Consider the following 21,253-nt stretch of genomic DNA (forward strand, 5'->3'; position numbering starts at 1 on the left):
GTATTTCCTTGCCTTCCTTCCAAAAATATTAAATATACACTGAAAGCCACATACGTAGCACTTCTTAGTCATTGTAAGAGCAGCCATGAAGATTATAGGCAGTTATAACAGTGCTGGAACAAAATATGACAATGTAGCAAATGTAAGTCTTATTTTTGTACATAAACGTCCCAAGTATAAACGCAACTATTTGGATTATATGGACTGAAAGGACATTGTAGGAAATGTTGGCAGTTACGTGTTGAGGGAGAATGCGTCCAATCAGTAAAACGTAATAACTGCTTGAACCGCACAGGTTTTTTGTTGAAAAACTGTTTGTAGGTCCCAAAGTATTTACAGCTGGCGTTGCATTCTTGCTTAGCGTCTTCTTGCAACAGTTACACTACTGATTCAACTTGTGTTATCAGTTATCTGCCCCTTCTTATTGTGTGATTCTTACAAAGCTACTTTCTTTTTCTTTTTCTCCGAGCAGCATCCCGGCCACACCTCCTTTGGGATGTCTGTCTTCAACTTGAGCAACGCCATCATGGGCAGCGGCATCCTGGGCCTATCCTACGCCATGGCCAACACCGGCATTGTTCTCTTTACGTGAGTAAGGGGGGGAAAACAACAGCATTCTTGCATTACAGAGACCAGTTTTTCCATAGAGATATTTCTTTGAATGACTCAATTTTCTATATGTTGTCATTTAAAAACCATGAAAATCTCAGGTGATACTCAATGTCGTTCATTACAACACAAATTTGTTAATACCGTCTCTTTAAAATCCAAAAACAAAGCCTTTAAAATAACCGTGTGGTTAATTAAGGCTACATCCACACTGATACATTTGAAAAGCACATCAGTGCAAATTAGCATTTTAACCCTATTTCAAAAGTAATCACTGTCCATGCTAACTCTGGATTTATGGGGTTAGGGTTAGATATTCCGAAGTCATGTGGACGATATTTTTCAAAACTAAAACATATTAGTGCTGAAAACACCTAAAAGCAAATTACTTTCCTGAAAAAAGGGGTGTTATTCAGTGTCTATACACCTTAAAATCCAAGAATAAGTTGAGAAATCGTAATGCAATGTAAAACAAGGAATTAAGATGTCACATATCATCATTTATTACCTTCCGGAACTAGTTTACAATTAGTAAAATAATCAAATCCTTTTACTCTAATCCCTACTGCTGTTAGGTCACCAGTGCTATGAGAATACATGGCAATGTTTGACCTGCCAGTGAGACAGAATGAACTCTTGGGAAAATATAAATGATCGTCACATTACCCCCTGCAATGTATATATAGAGCAAAAATGTCTGAACTCCCGCCCCCTCTGCCTTCAACTCTGTCTGTCCCGTGCGTGTGCATTATCAGCATTCATGGGTGCCATCCAAAATCGGACACCCCGCTGTCACCCTACACCCTGCACCCACCCCTTTTCCACTGGCCATGCCCCTTCTGCATGGCCACCTTATGAACTGGAGCTCAACAGAGCAAAGATATATTTGATATAATAATAGCCTCCATCTTGCTATTACTGTTATAATAATATGAGAACAATTGGATTCCATTGGTAGCTGTGCGGGATTGTTTCAGAATAACGAACATTTCAAATAACTCCAGAGCTTTTAACAGCTACATTTAGTGAAAAAAGGTGTCTGTAATCACCTGCAACATACTTTTATGTAACCAAACATTTAGTATGAATGGATTTTTGTTGGTGTGAAGTCTTAAAAAACTTAATTTCCCTACGCTCAAAATACTGTCTGGGAGGCGCACACTGAGGAGTGATATTCATTAAATAAAGTTGATACCTTTATTTGGATGAATCATTTTAATCAAATTCAGGATCTTGTTCCAATTGTATCACTAAATGTGACAACAGACATTCAAGGCTAGATTGGAAAACTTCAATAAATGTAGCAAGTCTTCAAATTATCGGGTTGTAGAATACCACAGGTCACTACATACACCGGTTAGTTGTCGTCATGCCCAAACTGTCCTCTAAATGCTGACCTTCGCTCTCCCTCTCTCTGCAGGATCCTCCTCGCCGCCGTGGCCACCCTCTCCTTGTATTCTGTGCATCTGCTCCTTATGACAGCAAAAGAAGGAGGTTGGTATTCACTTCAGATTCAGATCCTCTCATTGGGATTGATAACCACAAAATCAATACAAACTATGTATTTTACTGAACTGCTCACATCATATAGGGAACAAAGTGCTACGTAAGACAAAAAGGAATGTAAATCTGCCACTAAACAACATTAGCACAACTAACTTTCTGTCCCGATACACCCTCCTTGTGGTCATTGATGTGCATTGGATGGAATACACTTTAATATTTGTTCAATATAATACACCCGATGTTTCCTGACAGTCACTCCCATAAGCTCGTTTTTTTGGGAATGTTTCCATGGCTAATATGTGTGTGTGTGTTCCTATGGCAGGATCCCTCATCTATGAGAAGCTTGGAGAGAGAGCATTTGGCTGGCCGGGGAAGATAGCAGCATTTGGATCCATAATTATGCAGAATATTGGAGGTAGGTGGTGAATTTATGTGTATGTATATCAGCTTGATTTGATAAAAAAGTCTATTTGTATGCGATGTAGCAAAGTTTCACATCTTAAGCGTTTTCGTGTCCTGCAGCCATGTCCAGCTACCTCTTCATCGTGAAGTACGAGCTGCCTGAAGTCATCCGAGCCTTCTTGGGTTTGGAGGAAATCACTGGGTGAGTGTGTGAAGATAAATGTTGTGCAAGAACAGTATATCAATGTCCATATGCAAATGAATTGAGTAGTTGTCAACTGTTGAATCCACCACAATAATTCTTAATCTACTGTATATTAAATCAAGACATTTAAAGACGTAAAGTTGGACTTCGATGAATATTTTACATTTTTCTTTGGCATTTTGTAGACACAGCAATTAATGAATTGATGGGATCAGGAAATAAATACTTGCTGTGCAGGGATTGACCTTATTCTAACCTATGTTTGCAGTGAATGGTATTTGAACGGGAACTACCTGGTCGTGTTCGTGTCCATCGGAATCATTCTGCCTTTGTCTCTTCTGAAAAATCTTGGTAAGGCCTCACATCACATCAGCCTTCAATTTGTACATTTCAGTATCTGCTCTGCTCATTTCAGTATCTGCTCTGTTCTGATACTATATACCGGTGGTTCTCAAACTTTTTTCAATAATGTACCCCCTTTGAAAAAAAAATTCAGCCAAGTACCCCCTGATCAGCGCAGAAACAATTTGTTAGGGACAAAAAGCCTATATAAAGAGGTACAGTACAGCGCTGCACCATCAGTGTCTGATTTATTAAAACAACAACCTTGTAATTGAGAAACACTTAAATGCTACATTTCAAATGTTTACAATCCATCACTAAATTCATGGCAAACCAATTTTAACATCATGCAATAACACTAAGACGACATTAGTTGCATTGAACTGATCTTTTTAATAAGTTGTACTTACAATGTAGTGAGAAACATGGGCTTGTGCTTCACTGAGGATCTTTGTCATTCTGACAGGGAGGCTAACTGCAGTTATTGCACTTCGCGTTTTGAAATATGTGTAACTGTTAATATAAAAGCCACAGTCATATTTCGTCATATCATCAACTAGAACTAGCTAGATCTGATAGATTTGGACATAAACGCGAGTGAAGTATAACCCGACGCGAGAGAGAGATCAGAGATCAGATCAGCTGCTGCTGACGGAGAACACGCAGCTCTTCCGGATCAAAGCTCCCCCGCTGTGACGGACCGTTGAGCGGAGCAAAATACACTAAGAGTTAGACCTAACACACTTAGCTAGTTAATCTACTCTGGAACTAGCTCAACTAGTATATTTATTCTTTACTGTCGGGTCACTTATTACAGGTTCAGCGATCTGCACGAGACTGACGGGCTGTCAGGAGAGGGAGAGGAAAAGAGAGCACCCCGTTTATTTTTCCCATTTTATTATCCAGAATTACTGTAAACCTTTGAATTAAGTAGTTAATCTACTATTAGTAGTTTGTTTAAATGCATTAATTATGTTTCTTTTTTCATTAACATAAAATAAATCTCACGTACCCCCTGCAGTACTCCAACGTACCCCTAGGGGTCCGCGTACCACCATTTGAGAACCACTGCTATACTATATATGTCACTTCCTGCAGTCTGAAGCTATTTTATTTCCCATGTTCTTGCAGCTGTCTGCAACCACCCATGTGTGGTGTAACCCTAGTGAGCCCTTAGTCAGCTGTGGTAGTTAGGAGTTACTGTAACCAAACACTGCTTTGGGCCTGCTGTCAGCTCCACCCCCACACGTAATTTATGCAGATCTGCCTCAGATGGTTCAGCTCCAGGAAGGCTTTTAGAACATATTATGCTATTAAAATGTTACACATGCAAATAGGATCAAAGCCAAATGTGTCTATGTATACATTAGGATGCTGGCATTTGCAGGCTTTGGATTTGGATTGAGGGATATTAAGTTTCCAACCACACCAGACAGCTTCATTCACTCTGCTGCTCAAATATGAACTGCTTCCCATATCAGACTTTTGATATTTTAAGATAGAGGTCACAACCCAGAGGTGTGACAGACTTAGACACCAAGATGTGGTGAAGATGAGGAAAAGCAAACAGTGTCATCCCATCAGTATCCGTTTCTGTAATTTTTCTTTACCAATAACTTTCTCCTTTTAGGCTACCTGGGCTACACCAGCGGCTTTTCACTTTGCTGCATGGTCTTCTTCCTGGCTGTGGTAAGTCAAAACTCAGCAAAACCATCATCAAAATGTGGGATCAGGCTTATAGATACTGCTCTAAATGCACCAGGCATCTGTGAACATCTGCTCATAAACATATATTTAAGCTGCAATAACTGTCACGGGTAAGTGGAACTGGGTTGAGCTATATGCAGGACACAGTAGCAATTAACAGAAAATACCTTTATTCACGGCTGAACAAGAACAGAACCGAACAAAACTCCCAGTTCACCACAAACAACGACAAATGGATCTGACGAAGAGTAACAGAAAAGCAGGACTTACAGTGAGGAACAGGTAGAACTAGTTGTGCCAGGACAGACAAACAGGAAGTAAGAACAGATACAATACAGATAAGAGAGAACTTCAAAATAAAACAGGAAACATCAATGTTGTGTGTACAACTTGACATGTTGTGACCTCATGTTGTTCTTCTCCAGGTGATCTACAAGAAGACTCAGGTGCCCTGTCCTCTTCCCTACTATTCCCACTACTCCAACCTCAGCAGTAATGCCTCAGACAGGCTGTACCCTCTGAACCACTCGGCACACATGGATTTTTCCCGAGCAGACGTTTCCTCGGCGGTTCAAGGCAACAACGACGCTCATCACTCCTCCGCCGTTCATGTTGAGCCTCGTGCCGAGGATGAGGAAATGTGCACCCCCAAATACTTTGTCTTCAACTCACAGGTACGATGGGTTAGCTTGTAGTGATGGTACATTTGGTTTTCAGTATAGTAAAAATTAAAGCAGTGCAAATAATCATAATGGAATCTGAATGAACTACATCCTTTATGAATATCTAAACTTTAAAAAATGTTGCATGGTAAAAAACTGTAACTGGCTAATTTAACTGAATTAAATTAAATGTAACCCCAGAACAAACTCCAAGTTCATTGAAGACTATCCATTTTGGGAATTCTTCACAATCTTACTCCAAAGTAAAATGAAACCTAAAACTCAAATATATAATAAAACCTAATGGAAATGACTGCTAACTGACTCCAAACATTTTCCAACTCGTATAAACAGAAGCTCTTTGACGTCTTATTGGAAATTGGTTGAAAGGGTGTGACTTCCATAATGCAGCCGCTGTGGATTTAGTGGAGTTGTGTAATTGACTCAGGCATAATGGGTCATATACCATTTGAATCAATGACTTCAAAGTTTCCCATTTCTGAAACATGAAATAAAGTCACAATGCTGACGTTTGGACCTACTTACAGTAATCTGTCTTAAGACCTACAAATAAAACTGAATGCATATCAGTCAGGGCATGTTTCTCAAAGGTGGGGTTGGGTGTGTGTAAGGCTGTGTCCACATGATCATATATCAAGATAAGAATATGACACATAGCATTCTGTTCACTTGATTTATTCACGTGGTGATTTTCACATTGTCTAGAAAAGGAACAGTATGCAGTTGGTCTGTTACATGGAATAATAAAATGTACGTCTCACGAAAGTTGTTCATGGGACTGTAACTGTAGCATCATCAAACTGGTACTGTGGGATAAAAAAAAAAATGACTGCCAGGGAAAATAAATACAGCTCCAACCAAAGACAACAAACTGTAGGCCATTATGTCCCAACATATTTTCCTCTACACTTTGGTCCTTTTTCCCTGAGTCTCTAGAAACAGTTCTCTACAACAGTCAAATAATATGCACGTCTTCAGCTTAGAATAAGTGTGTATTTTTGTTAGCCACATGGTTGTCCTACTGACTTAATCTATATTTTTGTGTGTTTGATTTCTTGATTTCTAGACTGCATACACTGTGCCCATCCTGGCCTTCGCCTTTGTCTGCCATCCTGAAGTCCTGCCCATCTACAGCGAGTTGAAAGAGTAAGTACATGTGATCACTTTAAATCAAGCAGTGAAGCACCATGATCACCCACTCATGGGGCTTTCACACCAACGCGGTTCCAGGGCCGGTTCGGAGCTAGAGCCTGAAAAGCACCTTTTTTTTCCCTGTTCACACCGCAGCGGAGCCGGCTCTAAGCTCCAAAACCCGGTGCTTAAAAAAATTGTCGGTCTAGAAGCAAAAACCGCATACGTCGGAGGCGGGGTCAGGGGCAGGATCAGCCTGAGCAATAACAGTTTATGGCGAGTACGGCAAATGAAAGTTGTTACAAGCAGTTGCGCTGATCAAAGTGACTAGAACGCAACCACACACTTATTTAAAAAGAAAAAAACACTTTATAAAGTCAGGCAACACTAACCAGGCTTAGTGTGATTCTGTTTATTTGTGCCTTACTTTGACCATCCGTTCGCTGTCATTGATAATTGTGGAGAGCAGGCAGACGTTTTGTTTTGTATTATAGCAGCTATCGGATGGAATCAATACATGGGCTGCACGGTTGTCATGACTCATGTCCGACTATCACAAGTAGAATCATAATGGAAAATACGCCGGTAAAATGTGCTGGCTTATGCCACAATAGGATAGCAACAAGTAGTCAAGATAGTCAGTTTAGCTTTGGTTGCTATGCTAACTTCACCCATTTTATACCAGAGAAACGTTCATAACAGCGTTGTGATGCCAAACAGCGGGCAGCACTGCAGCGGCCGGTAAATGCCGCTGAACACATTAATAAACAATGAACCACGGCACTCTGGAGAAAAGTACAAGGGTTGAGAAGTAGTTATTTAATTTAATATGGCTTCGTATGATTAAAAGCAACACGATCATCGACCCGATGCCGTTGGGGAGAAAATCAGCGACGTAAACGGTGACGTCATGACGCAGCAGCGGCAGCACCAGTCGGGCTCTCGGCGGTGTGAACAAAACGGGGGCTGAAAAGAAAAACCAGTTCCGAAGCAGAAAAGCTCTAGCACGGAGCTAAAACGGGAACCGCGTTGGTGTGAAAGGGTCATCAAACAAACCTACGGGTCAGTTAGATCAACCTGTTTTCACTATCCAGCCCTGCAGATGGTTGCATCTTGTTGAAGTTCAAGATGTTTAGTCCAAGGCGTTAACCCGAGCCTTTAAAATGTGACCTCTATTAAAGTTAATGTTTGTTGTTTCAACAGTCGCAGCAGGAAGAAGATGCAGATGGTCTCCAACCTGTCCATCTTGACTATGCTCATCATGTACATGCTGTCTGCGCTGTTTGGATACCTCACCTTTTACAGTAAGAGATAGTGAATTGATAACAACTAACCCTAACCCTATCAATCCTGTATAATTGACTAGTAATCTAACACTTCAACATTACTAGTCACTTTAACTCTAATCCAACATTTTACTTTTTCATGGCTTCTGTCACCCTAACCTCCTGTTTCTCCTCCAACAGACAGGGTGGAGGCAGAGTTGCTCCACACCTTCACCAAGGTGTATAAATTCGACACCATGTTGCTGATGGTGCGTGTGGCTGTTCTGACTGCTGTCACTCTGACCGTGCCCATCGTGTTGTTCCCAGTAAGTACATCCCACAGAAACACTTATCGTGTCCCAAAATGTTTGAGTGTTTTCCAAAGAGTATGAGAACATTAATACGGGTTGGAAAGGGGTACATGTTATTGGTTCATTACTAGAGCTTCTATACTTTGGTTTAGTACAGCGTCATTTTCCCCTCGAGGCCTCATTAAATTGAGCTTATTTAAGCACTAAAACGATTTGATTCATATCTGAGCGCACACAAACATACTCCACCCTTGTAATTGGAATTATCTTGCCAGCTACATTTAGTGGAACATTACTGCCACTTTGTGTCTTTCTGCTTACAACACAAACATACACACTTTGGGATCGGGGCTGTAAGGACTCTTTTTTTGGTTTTCACCTAACCTGGGGTCAAGGGTTTCCAGCTACAGAAACGTAAGGCCCTCACTCACACACACTCCTTCCTTCCTTCACACTCCATGTACAGTATGTCCGTGGTCTAATTTTAGCTAGCCCTTGCCTGACATGACGGGAAGAAGGAGGGCTGATGGCCAGAGGAGGTTTCCTGTCCTGTTTTAGCTTCCATGCAAACACGTTTCATGTAAAGAAGTATCTGCAACTACAGGAGGCAGCCAGGAGAGGGCAGCACAGGTGTGGCTATGTGGTGACGGGGAAGTGCTGACAGAGAATGATGCAGCAGTAAATGCTCAAAAAGACACACGTTTATGCATGGTTACAGAATATAAACAGCAGCCACACATATCTGTGCTACAATATAACCACTAACCACGTTCTACACATTCTGTTACATTTAGCTGATGATTTTGTTCACCCTCGTCCCGTTATCACCTTCTGACTGACACACACACACACACCCTCGTACACACACATCAGACGCTCCTTTTTTTCTGCAATGGGGGAATGTGAGCGAGGATCCCCCTCTCTCTGCAGTGGAAGTTTACAGGCTCATGCTGGACAGTGGAAAAACCCTCACCCTGACTGCTACCTTCAGGGAAATAAATGGAGGCGGAGCCATTGACATTGGGAGGGTGGGGGGTGGTTTGATCTGGCTGGAGGGAGGGGAAGAGACATAGCAAGCCTCCGAATGTGTCAGCTAAAGGTTAGAATTAAAATCAGAGTCAGATAGTGAGGGACTATGTTATAATGTCTGACGGTGGCTATAGACCTAAATCCCTTCTAGTTTTATTAGGAACTACAAGCACATGGATAATTGTGCGATAAGGGTGCAATGTGTAGTTCAGAACCATCTGCATGGGTTAGGTGTGTCCTCTGAAAGCATGCTGTGGTCAGTTGTAGCTCAGAGAAAAGTCAGAAACATCACACTACAGCTCCTTAAGAAAGCCACAGAATGTGCAATACATCGTCTGTGAAGCCGAATGTCAAAAGAGTAACATAACTGGTTTTGGCTTGTGTTTACCTGCCTGGATTCCTGTGTCATAAGGTAGTTTTTCTTTTAAGTTGCAAAGAGAGTGGCTGACCTTAGCTAATGCTTAAGTTGATTTGTGCATGAATGTAAATCTTCATTTGTGTTAGGAATGTTTAATCAACTGGCCATAAATATGTTTGCAGTAAATGTAACATTGTTTAAAAGATTAACAGACTTGGATGTAAGGTCTGAAGCTCTGCCAAGTATCCGTTTGACATTTGAGGGTTTCACTTTGAATCCCTCTGACCTTCATCTTGTTGGGAAATGAAATGCTGCAGACCTTCAGCTACGGATTAGCTTTGTCTGCCACCGTCCTTGGCTCCAGCGGGAAACTTCTATAGAGTGGGAATATGTGTGTGGGAGTTTAGAGACTTGTTGAGGCATGAAAGTGTGTGTGTGTGTGTGTGTGTGTGTGTGTGTGTGTGTGTGTGTGTGTGTGTGTGTGTGTGTGTGTGTGTGTGTGTGTGTGTGTGTGTGTGTGTGTGTGTGTGTGTGTGTGTGTGTGTGTGTGTGTGTGTGTGTGTGTGTGTGTGTGTGTGTGTGTGTGTGTGTGTGCAGTCAGGTGGGGATAGATGCTAACAGAGGCCAGATCACACAGGGCTTTGCCAGGATCCAACCCATAATGAAAAGGCTTTACGTGGAGTCAAACATGCCCCAGTTCTCAGGCTCCAGCTGAGACTGAAACTGTGGGAGACCCTGCACACGAGCTGATTACACCTCCACCTTCACATCCAACCATCATGTAGTGAAGTCTTCTACAGACTCTGAGTATCTTTAACAATATAAACCCAACTAACTTGCATTTTTTTGCTTACTGGTTGAATCCAGATGTGTCTGGGGTCAATCAGCTGGCTTAAACTAGTCTCTCCGCATGCTCTGTGTGTGTGCATGTGACTGCAGGCATCTGAGGTAAAGAGTGGGGGGCTAAAAGTGTGTAAATATCACACAAACACCAAAACACTTGCGCCAGGTAACAGTCGGGTGCTGAGTAGTTTGGAGCCTTGGAGAGAAATGCCGCATCCAGGCTCTAGTTTCCAGACTGTGACTGAACGCAACAGCTGGTGGAAGGGGGGGTAGGGCACAATTATAGAGTTTCAGGAGGGAGACTATTATAAATGAGTCTTGGCTTTAACTTGCATAAACTGTTCTGATAGTGTACAGTAAAGTGCAGGCGCCATCCCAGTGCCTCCTGACTGTCACGATGGAGGTCACTTGGTTCAATCTGACAGAGCAGAAAATCCTGTTAATGTGATTTTTTTTTCCTACGCCATACTCACTGGATATAAACCCAGTTCATCAGTCAGAGTTGAAAGGATTTACAGAAGGGCATGTGGAGCTCTGCCAGCAGTGGGAATAGTACACATGCTAAATAAAGAAGTTGTTTTATTCTCTACATACAAGTGTCTCCACGGGCTGTGATTAAACAGGTTGTCATGGTAACTGGTGGCCCTAGTCTGCCTTAATGTGGGACTAGTGAGTAAGAGAGATAGGAAGACAGACAGAAACAAATAATCAACTACCAGTGACAATAACTGCTTGGTGTAAAGACACACCCCCCCTGCAGGAGTCCCGCCCTCCTCTCACTACCGGCTGATGCAATCCTAAACCTCCATTACAATGCAGGAGATAATCCTCTGCCTTTTTGAATGGGCCCTGTAAACACCGCCCCTGTAACCTTTCTCTCTAGCCTGTGAGCATATGGGCCCTCAGGTTTTACCTGATACTCGCAACCTTTCACCCACTGGAGGCTCGACAGGCTGCCTGTGGCTCAGCAGCACCAGGCGTCTTAGCTAGGATCTCCTGCACTCTCTTTACCCCGCACATACCACACACAGAGTAGGTTGCAGGTCTCCCTTGAAAAATCTCAAGGGATTCACCTGGATAAATAAAGGTTTGAAATTAAATTAAATTAAGAATCTCAAAAGAAGCCTTGTGGCATAATTCAGTCAGCGGCCAAGTTTGGGAATCAGCCTCGGGCACAGGTCAACAGACTAACTGTTGTTACTTATTTGTTTCTTAGACAGACAAAGACAGGAGGGTGCCCCTGTAGTAGGTTGAAATGTGTTTTACTCTCACAAACCATACAGATACAGACACTAATAAAGTTCTAAAAAATGATCTGATTTCAGTTCATACTTGAAGGTGAACTTGTCTGAATCCTTATGATCAAGCTAATCTTTAATTGTCAAATCTTAATCTTGTTTTTCCCCAGATCCGCTCCTCCATCAATACACTAATTTTCAGCGGTCGGGAGTTTAGCTGGCTGCGTCACATTCTGATTGCTGCTGCCGTCCTGGCCTTCAACAACATGTTGGTGATCTTCGTCCCCTCCATCAGGGATATCTTCGGCTTCATCGGTGAGTCCTGCCTCTGAGCACTTTGATGCACAGGAAAAAGGGTTGACAGGGTTTCTACTTATCACTTTTTCATGTGACAGATGCAAATCTAATACCAATCCAATATAGTCTCTTTCCTCTTTTAAATAACTGACCTGTCAATTAACAAAAAATAACAATGCTTGATCTAGGAATCCAAAAGGCCTTAGTCGCTAGTAAGAACTAGTAACAACCTGTTGAGGAAGTTCCAGGTAATCATGCAAAACCCCTCAACGTGGGCAGATATGAGTTAATAAAACAGGCATTAGAGGCCTGATTAGTATCTTAAGTTTAAGGGTCATTTTATTAAGTAAAGACGTTACATAAGCTTTAAATGTCAGGTCGAGTCAGCTATGCCATCTCGTGAGCCGTTTGTGACCACTGGAAACAAACGATCAGGTTCCCAGTGCCCACACTGAAAAGCACAAATATGTAGACATGTCTCCCTGAATTTAAGCTGCAGTGCTTTTGCATAAACATCTTTATTCTCTTGTATAATCAGAATGGAAATCGCTTCCAGGTTAAAGCCATGTGTGAACATTGGTACTGTTGGAAGAAAGACGTTTATTGTTTTGTTTGTTTAATGCAAAAGAGTTAAAAATAATAATGATTTGGATCGCTCTTACATCACTTCAGATAATGCCGATGTGTTTCCTTCCACATGCTACAGACAGTGTGGATAATCAGTTATTTTGAATTGCTGGTGTCATGGCTATACATGCATTATTTGCCTGTATGCATTTAAAAGCTTTATATCTATTTATCTACCATTTAAAATAGCATCTGTCTGAAAAATACAAATAGCTGAATCTGTCTTCTTCCTGGATTTTATTGCAGGTTCCTCTGCAGCCACTATGCTCATCTTCATCCTCCCTGCTGCCTTTTACATCCGCCTGGTAAAATCAGTGCCGTTCCGCTCCCCACAAAAGATCGGGGTAAGTGTACATCTTTCGCACACAATTTTTTTTTTCAATAGATTTGAAACCATCAGAAGTTTGAGCCGTCACATTAACCCCCTCCTCCGTCTCTCTTCAGGCATTAGTCTTTCTCATCGTGGGAGTCGTCTTTATGATTAGCAGCTTGTCACTCATCGTCCTCGATTGGATCCACAACCCCCCAGGCTCCAGCGGGGGTCACTAAACCCCAACTTAGATACACGTTTAGTAGTGCAGCAAACCCCTTCCACCCACTGCAGCTGGTCCAAGATCTGGGAACAGGGATGTGACACAACTAATATGAGAGATTAAAATCCCGGAGAGGAGGAAAACGGACTTTAACGAGCCACCATGACAGCCTGAAATCATGTGATCTTCCTGATTTCTTCCATCTATGAAGAGCCGAACAAACCTGGCACAGATCTGTGGACTGCAACTTGCAGGGGTGGAAAGACAATACAAGTCCCTCGGTCCTCTGTGCACTTGAAGGGCTGACAGTTGGAGGTAGTGTGTCGTCCTTCACAAAACAAGGAGCACTTCAAGCATTACCTTTAACACACGTAGAGACACAGTAAGACATATCTACACCTGTATTTTTGGGCTAATCTCAAAACCACGGTGATTCTACAACATAACTCAATAATGTAGAACTTTAAATAAGGATAGTTTTGCTGTTCTGCTAAATGTTAACAACCAGAATCTTCGCCAAAGTCTGCAGTTACCGGTCAAGTGGGTTAACACACACTCAAGGATCTTCAAAGAAGCCAAGAGATGCTTTCCGTATTAGTGGATCCGAAAATGCAAGGTGTCAATGTAAATAGTTATGTGTTTAGGTAGCGGGAGATGTAACAAATATCTTACTTTGCTTCATAAAAGGCATAAGAGGCAAAATGTTCCAATCTTTCAGAAAACACAGCTGCTGCAATAAGAAATGTCGCCCCACATTAAATGTTATACTACATTATCAATCCCCAAAGGTAATGGTGATTTTCGGCATTTAAAAAGAGACAGGAAATATGTTTAATTTACATAATTTCTTGGACGGCTAGGTGCATATCAGACCATAGGTAGTTTACAAAAATGCACATTCAAATGTGAATAAAATACAACAAAAAATTGGTAAATTCAACTTGTGCCAGAGGCCTACTATAAATGTCACTCCTTCAAAAATGATATCTAAGGAAAGGCCTTAACATGATTATGTGGTCCTCATCTTAGAAGAATATTCGGACATTTTGGGAATTGTATTCCTTCCTGTCAGTTAAATTAGAAGATTGGTACACTATGAAGCTAACGTTAAAGCCAGCAGTGGTTAGCTTGGAGAGTAAATATGCTAGCTAACTCCACTTAGAAACACAACTCGATATTTTTATATTTCATAACTTTAACTAATGACAAATGGTGTCTGCATTACTAAGCTTTAGAGGTGGGATTTAACTTTGGACCGAGCAGGGTTAGTTGTTTTCCCACACCTACGTTCTTATGCTAGGCTTAGCTAACCCTCTACAGGAGCTAGCTTCAACTTTAGCATACCATTTTTCATGAATGCACTGCTAGACACACTAAAATACACACAAATCTGCCTTTAAAGTAAACATTTTTGATGTTCAAGAAAATGCAGATATTTATTTTGTAAGTATAAACAGGGGTCATGAACTACATTTTTAAAGTCAGTGGATTTATCGACACATATTTACATACTTTCACTGAAAGCCTAATGAATTAAGTTTTATTATGTGTCATTGCCCAATTAAATTATTGTTTTTTTTGTATTGGCCTTGTTCTCAAATTGGCTGCTAATACCGGTGCCTTTCTTTGGTAAAATAATTGACGACAACACCGAAACCTCAGTTCGCCTCTTCTTCGACGCCGTTATGTGTCACCAACACAGCCAAAGTGGAAAACATGTATAGATCCTTTGTGGATCTACATACATGAAGCAAATTTATATTTCAAATGAAATGGTGTTTTGTGCATGTTTTTGGGTTACAAACATGGTATTTTTTGACAATTGTATATGCTCTGTAAATAATCTTTATTTTATGGTACACTGACACACATTGTCTGTGAGTGAGTTGATGGGGGACCTTAAAAGTCTTCTGTAATCCAGTGTTGGTTTTAGTAAATATATAAATATATATACCGTGTATTACATTTTTTTTCTTGCTGTAAAACAGTAGTTTTTTCTTCCTTTATTTGAAGCTTGTATATTTGTAGAAAAAGTGGTCTCTATATATCCATTTTCATGTTTTAATGTTAATTCGTCATATCAGGATAAATTAATCAAACATAACAAAGTTCTTCCAGAAGTCTCAGAAGCAAAAGCAAAGTAACTGTAGCTTATTGGATCCTGCTGAATAACCCTGGGGTGAGATTAAAGGTCAAATTCCTCGTACGTGTAAACCTACCTGGTAATAAACCTGTTTTTGATTCTGATTCTAAAAAGCAAACAGAATATTAAATAATAAGGCTGTAACAAAAGTATAACACGATAATCCAAAGTATTTTCACGCAATAGGTAGGTTATTTTTGACAGAACACTTCAACCACGCAGAGTGAGGTTTAATTTCCATGATGTTACTTGAAGTGAATCTTTCCTCGGCATGATAGAGACAGCAGGATATATGACTGTGAGGTCCACGCAGCCACTTCACTATGAATGTTAAATAATGGATTGTTCTCAGTTAGAAAATCTGGCTCACCTGCTCTTCATTTTTTCACGGATATTTGTCTGTGACTTTATTAGCCTCCTACCTTCAGTGGCTTATTTTGCTCAGCTGTAGTCAACAGCTTTGTCTGTTCATTAGCTTGAGTTTTAGTCTTTGTACATTTCGCATTTTAAAAAGGCTGCAGTATTCTTTTAAAGAATGCTTCCAGCACCACACCTCTACCCCCTTTAGTATCTCAGGTATCTAGTCTGTATGGATCTTTCTTCTCACTTTTGGACAAATCACTTCAACTCTTGCATGATTGAACCATGCTGTACAATGCTGTTGTATCTTGTGCTGACCTAGATGAGGAGTTGTCTTGAGAATCTGTTTTAGCAGACAAGTGTTTAAAGAGGAGTTGTACAGAACCAACTGCCTTGTTTTTCTATAGATCTCTAGCCAAGGAGAAGCACTGGCTCCATGTTTCTTCTGTTCACAGCTGCTTCCTGTGGATCAGGCCTAACATTCACGTTTGTAATTGTTCCCGAGCAGAGGGGAATGTTTTTATATCAGTGATGCTGTTTCATTATGATGAACAATAAAAATGTGAAATAAAATATGTTGTTTTTCATCTGCCCACGTTTTGAAGCTGTTTCACTCAAAAAGAAAACAGGATTGATTCTAAGCAAGCTAATAACTACTATAAATATATTCAAACACTGAAAAAATGTTTGTCACACCAGGTCTAACATAACATGTCACAGTCGAGACTAGTGTTTGAACCATATTTCTGGCATCATGATGGATAATATTAGGCATTCAAATAGAGTATCCTGTTCCTGTCTAAATAGTATCTACTGCTGACATGTAACACCAGGATGTCATGTTCCCAGATGATCAAAACAAGAGGTCGGGAAATGAGCAACCTGTCTCTTTTCAGATTCATAGCATGGTTTTTGTGTAACCAAGATGGTTACAACTAGAATGTTTAGCTTTAAATATCAAAGTAGCAAAGGGTCAACAGGTCATGGTGGTGGGCTGCTACAGACCCCCTCAGCTGTCAAGGACTCTTTATCTTCATTGGCAACACTTTTATCTCAACTTGACTACAAGGAAATAGTGCTGCTTGGTGATTTTAATTGGGACTGGTTAACTTCTGTGTCAGAGGATTTTAAAAACCTTTGTATCTCTCTCAATGTTACTCAGATTGTTGACAGTCCTACTCGCCCTAACATTAAGTCCCCAAATAAATCCTCCTTAATTGATCTAATTTTAACTAATGGTCCCCATAAATACTCATCTGTGGGAGTATTTGCAAATGATCTGAGTGATCACTGTGTTGTAGCCACAATTAGGGACACTAAAGTCCAAAAGGGTAAACCTTGCATTATCAGTAAGAGAGACAAAAAACATTTTGTGGAGCAGGGTTTTGTACATAATCTGTTTGATTTTGATTGGGGTAAAATCGATCTGTGTGCTGATATTGAAACTGCATGGTTTTATTTTTATCTTGGTTTTATGGAAATTATAGATAGACATGCACCCCTGCGTACATTTAGAGTGAAGGGACGAGACAATCCTTGGTTTTCTGCTGAATTATCTAGTCTCCTACATGAGAGAAACAAGGCCTGGGCAAAGGCTAGGAAATCAGGCTCAGAGGTAGAATGGCTACGCTTTAGGCAGCTAAGAAATAGCTTGACATCGCAAATCAAAAGTGCTTAGTCTAAGTATTATCTGTCAGTTACCACAAAGAACCTGAATAATCCTGGAACATTTTGGAAAGCCATAAAATCGATATCCACCGGTGATATCCGTAATGAGCTACCGTGCCTTACCACAGCATCTGGCACTATATCGGACAGGGCCACTATGCTAAATTGTTTTAATGAGCATTTTGTGTCCTATGGCTCTCTGTTTGATTCTGTCACTTCTGTGAACACCACAGTCTGTGACTGAAAAACGTGTTTTGGAAAACCCTTTTAGTTTTACTCCTTTTACTGTTGATGTTGTTCGTTAACCAAGTTAGATCCTAAGAAACCGGCCGGTTTAAATGATCAGTTCTGGCTAAGGTTCTTGAACGCCTAGTGAGTGTTTTTATGTACAAATGACATCCTGTCTAAACATCAGTCAGGCTTCAGAAAGCAACATAGCACCATCACTGCCACAATGAAAGTGGTGAATGATGTGGCGAGTATTTTAGATAATAAGCAGAGTTGTGCAGCTCTATTTATTGACCTGTCCAAAGCGTTTGATACCGTCGATCATCCCATTTTGAAGCAGAGGCTGGTCAGTATCGGCATATCCAGCCATGCAGTGGGGTGGTTTGAAAACTACCTCTCTGAAAGGTCCCAATGTGTTCATTTTGATGGGCTTTCTTCTGAGTGGTTAAACATTACTAATGGTATTCCTCAAGGTTCTGTTTTAGGTCCACTTTTATTCTCCATCTACATCAATAGTTTAGGTGAAAATGTCGATGGAGCAACCTTACATTTTTATGCGGACGATACCGTTATGTATTTTGCAGGTCCCTCCATTAAGGAGGCTGTTGTTGAATTGCAAGCTGTTTTTAACATTATTCAGACTCAGCTCTCTGGACTAAAGCTTCTTTTAAATGTTGATAAAACCAAGGTAATGCTCTTTTCAAAAGCTAAAAAGACACCAGAGCCTGTTTTAGATATTGTAACTACGCAAGGAATAAAACTTGAAGTGTTTACCTGTTACAAATATCTTGGTATCTGGCTTGATGATTGTCTCACTTTTAAACGTCATGTCAATAACCTGCTTAAAAAGCTGAGGGTTAGGCTAGGTTTCTTCTACAGGAACAAGTCCTGTTTCTCGCTGGAGGCCAGGAAAAGGCTAGTCACTGTGACCTTTTTACCTGTGCTGGATTATGGTGATTTGATGTATATGAATGCACCTACCCATTGCCTGGTCAAGTTAGATGCTGCGTTTCACAGCGCACTGATATTTGTGACAAACTGTAAAGCATTAACCCATCACTGTACCCTGTATGCAAGGGCTGGTTTGCCTTCACTAACTGTACGGAGGCTCAGTCACTGGTTCATTTTTATATACAAAGCCATGTTAGGGAAACTTCCATCCTACATCTGCTCCCTGATCTCACGGTGAATTGTAAGTGGCTACTGCCTGAGATCGAATGCTGTGGTTTTATTAAATGTGCCAACTGCTAGGACTGTCTTAGGGAAGATAGCTTTTAGATGCGCAGCTCCACTGTCTTGGAATAGTCTGCAATTTAAATGGAAACTGAGCAATCTGGTGCCACTAAATGTTTTTAAAGCTCGGTTGGATGCTACTCAATCGGAAGCTGTTGGTACCTGCTCATGTGGATAGTTATGTAAATTGTAATCCCTGTAATGATGCTGTATTATGTCCTTTTTGTTGTTCTGTTTATGTTTTTATGTTTCATGTGGAACCTACTTGAGCAGCTCTCCCTTGAAAAAGAGATCAATGATCTCAATGGGATACACCTGGATAACTAAAGGTTTGAAATGAAATGAAATAGCCTGAGTTCCCAAATTAATCTGGTGGACCCAAACAAAAAGTCAATAATATTCACAAATGTATTCAAAAAAAAATGTTTGACTGATTGACTGTAGTTACTTGCTTTTCAGACTGAAAAGGGATGATAGCATCTAACACCTTTTTATTCCTGTTCATAAATGAAAGGTCAGCGAGGTCATGAACCTCAAGTCAAGACTTTTAGAGGACGTGCCGTCAAACTGCTCATCTGGATCTCATGTTCTGGCCACCAGCAACTGGAGTCTTCATTAAGATAGATGAGAACGTATGTTATGCCACAAAGGTTACAAAGTCATGTATGTGTGTTTACTGTGTGTGCTTGTGTGTGTGTGTTTGTGTGTGTACAAGGCAGAAAGACAGCAAGGCAGCATCACGGATAGAGGTCACATTCGACCACACGGTTCTGTTGTTAATCTAATTACACAACACCATGGGCTCAGACCTTTGGATGATAACCTGCTGTATCCTCCCGTCACCTCACTATCCACGCTCCATGCTTTATTAACAGGCATATGACCTCCTGACTCGCAATTTAATTCTCTCTGCCTTTCTAAATCTCTAGTTTGCATGGTGTGCTGTGCAGTTATTTGAAATAACTATTAAAAAAAACACCAAATTGACTTTAAAGAACCTGAGGCAACAGAGCCGATTGTTAGCGTGAAGACTAGCTCCAGAGGAAGTAGCTTTCCAAAACAAACAACAGGAGGCACAAGTCTGCCGTCATCGTTCAAAAAGGCAAATCGGAACATTCTTACTGTACTGTTTTCCAACGGTTGTTAGGGTACACACATTTAATATTTTCAAAACAACATGAAATGGTGAAACATGTAGTGGTGAGATAGTGGTGGTGTGATAATGACTTAAAAGGTAAAAACACGAAAGGATACTGTGTATACCCTCTTGACTTTGTTGTCCTTACATGTTTATCTTCTCATGCAGTGATATGCTTGATTTATTAGCCAATCAGAGCTATTTTAAATGCCGGTAGGCTCCGCGCCAAATCGAGCACCATTGACGACACACCACAAAAGATAGACAACAGACGCTCAGTGACGGCGTGACATTGATCGACGTCCGATTATCGGTTTAATGTGTCATAGCCTTTTGTCTTTTTTGTCCTGTTTCAATGACAGATGGGAGGGTTTGGATGTGTTTAATATTTATTGAAATTCAAAGACTATATTCATCTGCAAAGCTGGTTCCCAACCTGGGTTCTCTGTCCCTCAATAGGCTGAAAGCTTTGGGAAATTCTACCTTTTGATCTAAACCAATACACTCAACACAACCCACCTTTACTTCAGCACTCACTTCGTTTTTCTTGCGTTTCAATATTTCATGAGTGCTTGTTTCTCTGCTTCTCTTCCCCCTCTTTACCTCTGCAACTCTGCAGCACACTCCTCTCCTTCCCCAGTCCCCTTCTCTCCCTGCACTTTTCCTCCTCTATCTTCCTTTTATGAGGATTAGCTGTACTGTGGACAGTGCGGTGCGTTAAATTCCAGGAATACGGTTGGCCACAGTTAATAACCTACTATCTGTGTGGGGAAAAGTCTCAGCAGCAGCAATCTGCAGAGATTTTGAATCAAGCCAACCAGCCGTGGGTCACATGCTGTAAAAGATCTCGGATTAGGTGGATTGGCTTGACCGAACCTAAAAGTTAAAACTCGTTTTGTAATTTGGCAATTATGGGAAAAGCCTATGATCTCACTACAGGCAAAAAACAATAATAGTCTTTAAAACCACAATGTTAGTAAATCTTAAATGTTTTTTCCACTCAGAGCCAGAGCTGTATCCTCTCATTATTATGCTAAGCTAACATCTGCTAGCTGTGGATTCATATTCACAGTAGGTTTATCTAACTGTGTATTTCCCAAAATGTCAAACTATTACTTTAACAGGATAGCAACAATAATATCAAATAATCCACACATTGATTTAATTTCCATAACAGCTGAGAGGGGTTGTGAAGTGAGTGTAAATCCATAATTTCTATATAATATATATAGAAATGTTTATTGATTGGGATAAACCCCTTGAGATGCACCATCTCGTTTTCAAGAGGGTCCCGACAATAGCAACAACTTACAGACATACATAAACAAAAAGACAAAATGCAAAACATGACACACAAGACAAACCACATACAGTCTGTTAAGTAAAATTCAAGCAAT

At 40.7% G+C, this 21,253-nt stretch overlaps 1 protein-coding gene across 2 annotated transcripts in view; it reads left to right on the top strand.

Moving 5' to 3' along the window:
• slc38a4 (solute carrier family 38 member 4) overlaps positions 1 to 16,176 on the top strand; it is a 40,277-nt gene extending 24,101 nt beyond the window's left edge. For both annotated transcript variants that reach the window (XM_034226025.1, XM_034226024.1), the window contains exons 4-16: positions 473 to 588; positions 2,030 to 2,103; positions 2,438 to 2,530; positions 2,638 to 2,719; positions 2,991 to 3,073; positions 4,695 to 4,753; positions 5,197 to 5,445; positions 6,521 to 6,600; positions 7,789 to 7,889; positions 8,052 to 8,176; positions 11,800 to 11,944; positions 12,800 to 12,897; positions 12,998 to 16,176. In XM_034226025.1, coding sequence (XP_034081916.1) covers positions 473 to 588; positions 2,030 to 2,103; positions 2,438 to 2,530; positions 2,638 to 2,719; positions 2,991 to 3,073; positions 4,695 to 4,753; positions 5,197 to 5,445; positions 6,521 to 6,600; positions 7,789 to 7,889; positions 8,052 to 8,176; positions 11,800 to 11,944; positions 12,800 to 12,897; positions 12,998 to 13,102 — 1,410 coding nt within the window. In that variant the 3' untranslated portion in view covers positions 13,103 to 16,176. The remainder of the gene's footprint in view (positions 1 to 472; positions 589 to 2,029; positions 2,104 to 2,437; positions 2,531 to 2,637; positions 2,720 to 2,990; positions 3,074 to 4,694; positions 4,754 to 5,196; positions 5,446 to 6,520; positions 6,601 to 7,788; positions 7,890 to 8,051; positions 8,177 to 11,799; positions 11,945 to 12,799; positions 12,898 to 12,997) is intronic.
• Positions 16,177 to 21,253: the final 5,077 nt, after the last annotated feature.

This window comes from Gymnodraco acuticeps, unplaced genomic scaffold (assembly GCF_902827175.1).
Source record: "Gymnodraco acuticeps unplaced genomic scaffold, fGymAcu1.1, whole genome shotgun sequence".
NCBI lineage: Eukaryota > Metazoa > Chordata > Actinopteri > Perciformes > Bathydraconidae > Gymnodraco > Gymnodraco acuticeps.